The 2,732-nt window shown below is 65.7% G+C and overlaps 1 protein-coding gene across 1 annotated transcript in view; it reads left to right on the top strand.

Moving 5' to 3' along the window:
- The first annotated feature begins 1,060 nt into the window (after positions 1-1,060).
- The window catches only part of NEU4 (neuraminidase 4), a 3,920-nt gene continuing 2,248 nt past the window's right edge, over positions 1,061-2,732 (top strand). The window contains exons 1-3 of the mRNA XM_006165176.2: positions 1,061-1,118; positions 2,244-2,444; positions 2,571-2,731. Coding sequence (XP_006165238.1) covers positions 2,247-2,444; positions 2,571-2,731 — 359 coding nt within the window. The 5' untranslated portion in view covers positions 1,061-1,118; positions 2,244-2,246. The remainder of the gene's footprint in view (positions 1,119-2,243; positions 2,445-2,570; position 2,732) is intronic.

Below are 2,732 nucleotides of genomic sequence, written 5' to 3' on the forward strand. Positions count from 1 at the left end.
ATCCCGCGGGACCCCCGTTAGCCAGTCTCTCCATGGGTCCCCTTAGTGGGATGGTCTCCTGGCCCACATGGCAGGCGTGACACTGAGGGTTCTAGGCAGATTTGGAGGGAGGGTGGGCGCAGGCCATGCAAGGGGGTCCAGAGCAGGCCCCTAGTCCCATGATCAAACAGAAGGGCCCATGGGTGACACCCACCGGGTGGAAGTGTCCGTAGTTCTGCCTATGCCCTGGCCAGGGTGCAGACTGGAGACGTGGGGTGGAGCTGCCCAGGGCCTCTGTGCCCACCGCTGTGTGGAGGGCTTCTGCGCTGTGCGGGGCACGGGGTGGTGTGCTGTTGTCAGCCGAGCCTGCCTACGCATGCTCCCAGACGACAGAAGATATGCCTGGGTCTCAGCCAGCCTTGGTCCCCACACAGGGCCCATGCAGGACAGGCTGTGGGGAGTCTGTGGCCAGTACCTGTAGAGCCGTGGAGGACCCGTGGCCTGTGTAGGGTCCAGCTGCCAGGACATGAGGCTCCGAGTCCCACCTGCTCCTGATCCTTGGTTCCAACATCTGTGACTTGGTGACCCTGAGGAAGTCCCTGCCAGGGAGGGTTGGGACTAAGTGCCCTGGTCAGACCAGATCCCTGGCACCTGCTGACCTGGCCTCACTGGGCAGGCTGGCTCCAGGGCTATGCTTCCTGTCTCGGACTGAGGCATCTTCCTGGGGCTTAGAGGCTCCATGACCGGACAAGGGTGCCTGAGTGAGTGGCCCGTTTCTCCTCTGTCAATCACGTGCATGCACAGAGGTCTTTGGAGCCTCTGTCTCTGGTCTGTCGGAGGCTGGGTGAGCTGGGCCTGCTCCTGGGGAAGAGCCGACAGCAGCTCAGCTGTCAAGGCACCGGGAGTGAGCCAAGTGCAGATAATGTCCTGCTGTGTCCTCCCAGCTGGAGGGACACGTGGCACCGCACCTGCTTCCCGCGTGGGCACAATTGCCCTTTGAGAGCAGGGCCTGGGGCTCCCAGACCCCAGAGCTGGGGTGAGGGTGAGCGGTGCCCAGGCTGAGGCGGTGCAGGGGACCGTGGAGACCTCAGGTGTGGAGGCCGTGGCTGGCAGGTGCAGCCCTCCTGGCCTGCTCTCACGTGAGTGCCCCTCGCCCTGTGCTTGTCTCGCTGCATGCCGCCTGTTCTCTCCCCTCCTGCCCTTGGCACTCGGTCCAGGGGCCTCAGAGTCCCTTGTGGGTGGCATCCCCTCACCATCTGCAGCTCCCCCAACTGCTGCGGGCTGGGCTGCTTCACCCCTGGCCCCATCTGCCCTGTGCCTAGCAAAGCGGCCCGGCGGGTCCAACGTGTGAGTAGATCTGCCCAAACTCACCCTGCCTGGGCCCTGCCCCACGAGCCTCACTGAGAAACAGACTCCCAGGGGTGGGCTGCTCTCGAGGGCTGCTCGGGCCACACTCCAGGTGGGTCTGTTTCCTGTGGCAACGTCTCCTGGGTAACCCCAGTGTTGGGGCAGCACATGGCCCATGAGAGAGTGTGGGCTGGGGCAACTTCAGGGTGGAGTGGTGGAGGCGGAGGGGTGGTGGCTGGCACAGGGGCTTCCTTGACCCGGCCCAGTCATCCACGCTGCACTGCACTCCCTCAGCTCTCTCAGCCCCTGTGGCACCTCCAGGAAGCCCACCAGGCCTCTCAGACAGGCTTTGCTCCCATGTGGGGCGGCTCATGGGGCAGGAGCCTGGTGAGGGGTGCTCCTCTCCCACATGAGTGACCCATGGAGGCAGTGCTGGCAGGCTCTGAGCCACGGCACGTAGGTGCTGGGTTTCCTGGGAGAGGCAGGGTAGGTGGCCGTTCTCTCGAGCCACAGGAGGGAGTCAGGCAGGCATCTGCAGGTCCAGGTGGCTCTGTGTGCCCCCGTCCTCCAGCCTGGTGGGCCAGCTGTGGTTTCCTGTCCCCAGGATGTCTGCTGAGCCACGCAGTCAGGCCCCTCCTGGGACCCTCTGGGCTCTGCTCCTGTCTCCGTGTGGCCTCTCTTTGGGGCCCCTGGGCCTCCGAGTTCTGTGGGGACCCTCTGTCTGGGCACACTGGCCAGCAGTGCCCAGAGGTCTCTGGCTGGGCTCTCCTGCTGAGGGGCAGCACTGTGCTGTGCTGAGGGACGGGCAGACACCACAGACGAGGGCAGACATGTGGACGCTCCTCCTGGCCTGGGCGAGGAGGTGGTGGGGATAGCCCAGGTGTGGGGACACTGACTGGTGCCCGCTTTGGTGGTAGGGCATGGGGGTCCCCCGCGCCCCAGCACGGACCGTGCTCTTCCAGAGGGAGCGAACAGGCCTAACGTACCGTGTTCCTGCGCTGCTGTTTGTGTCCCCGGACACCCTGCTGGCCTTTGCGGAGCAGCGGCTGAGCCCTGAGGACACCCACGCCCACCGCCTGGTGCTGCGGAGAGGCACGCTGACCCGGGGCACGGTGCAGGTGCGTGGCCCAGGCCGAGGGGCGGTGGCGCGCTCAGTGGTCAGGTGGACGGAGGCCTGGCCCTCCATGGTGTCCCAGGCTGGGCCAGGTCCTGGGCGTCCTGGCCAACAGGACCTTTCTGTGCAGTGGGGCGCGCTGCGTGTGCTGAGCACGGCGGCCCTGGAGGAGCACCGATCCATGAACCCCTGCCCTGTGCTCGACGCCAGCACCGGCACTGTCTTCCTCTTCTTCATTGCTGTGCTGGGCCACACTCCGGAAGCTGTGCAGATCTCTACCGGCAGGGAAGCT

Source organism: Tupaia chinensis, unplaced genomic scaffold (genome assembly GCF_000334495.1).
Source record: "Tupaia chinensis unplaced genomic scaffold, TupChi_1.0 Scaffold143823_1, whole genome shotgun sequence".
Classification (NCBI taxonomy): Eukaryota; Metazoa; Chordata; class Mammalia; order Scandentia; family Tupaiidae; genus Tupaia; species Tupaia belangeri.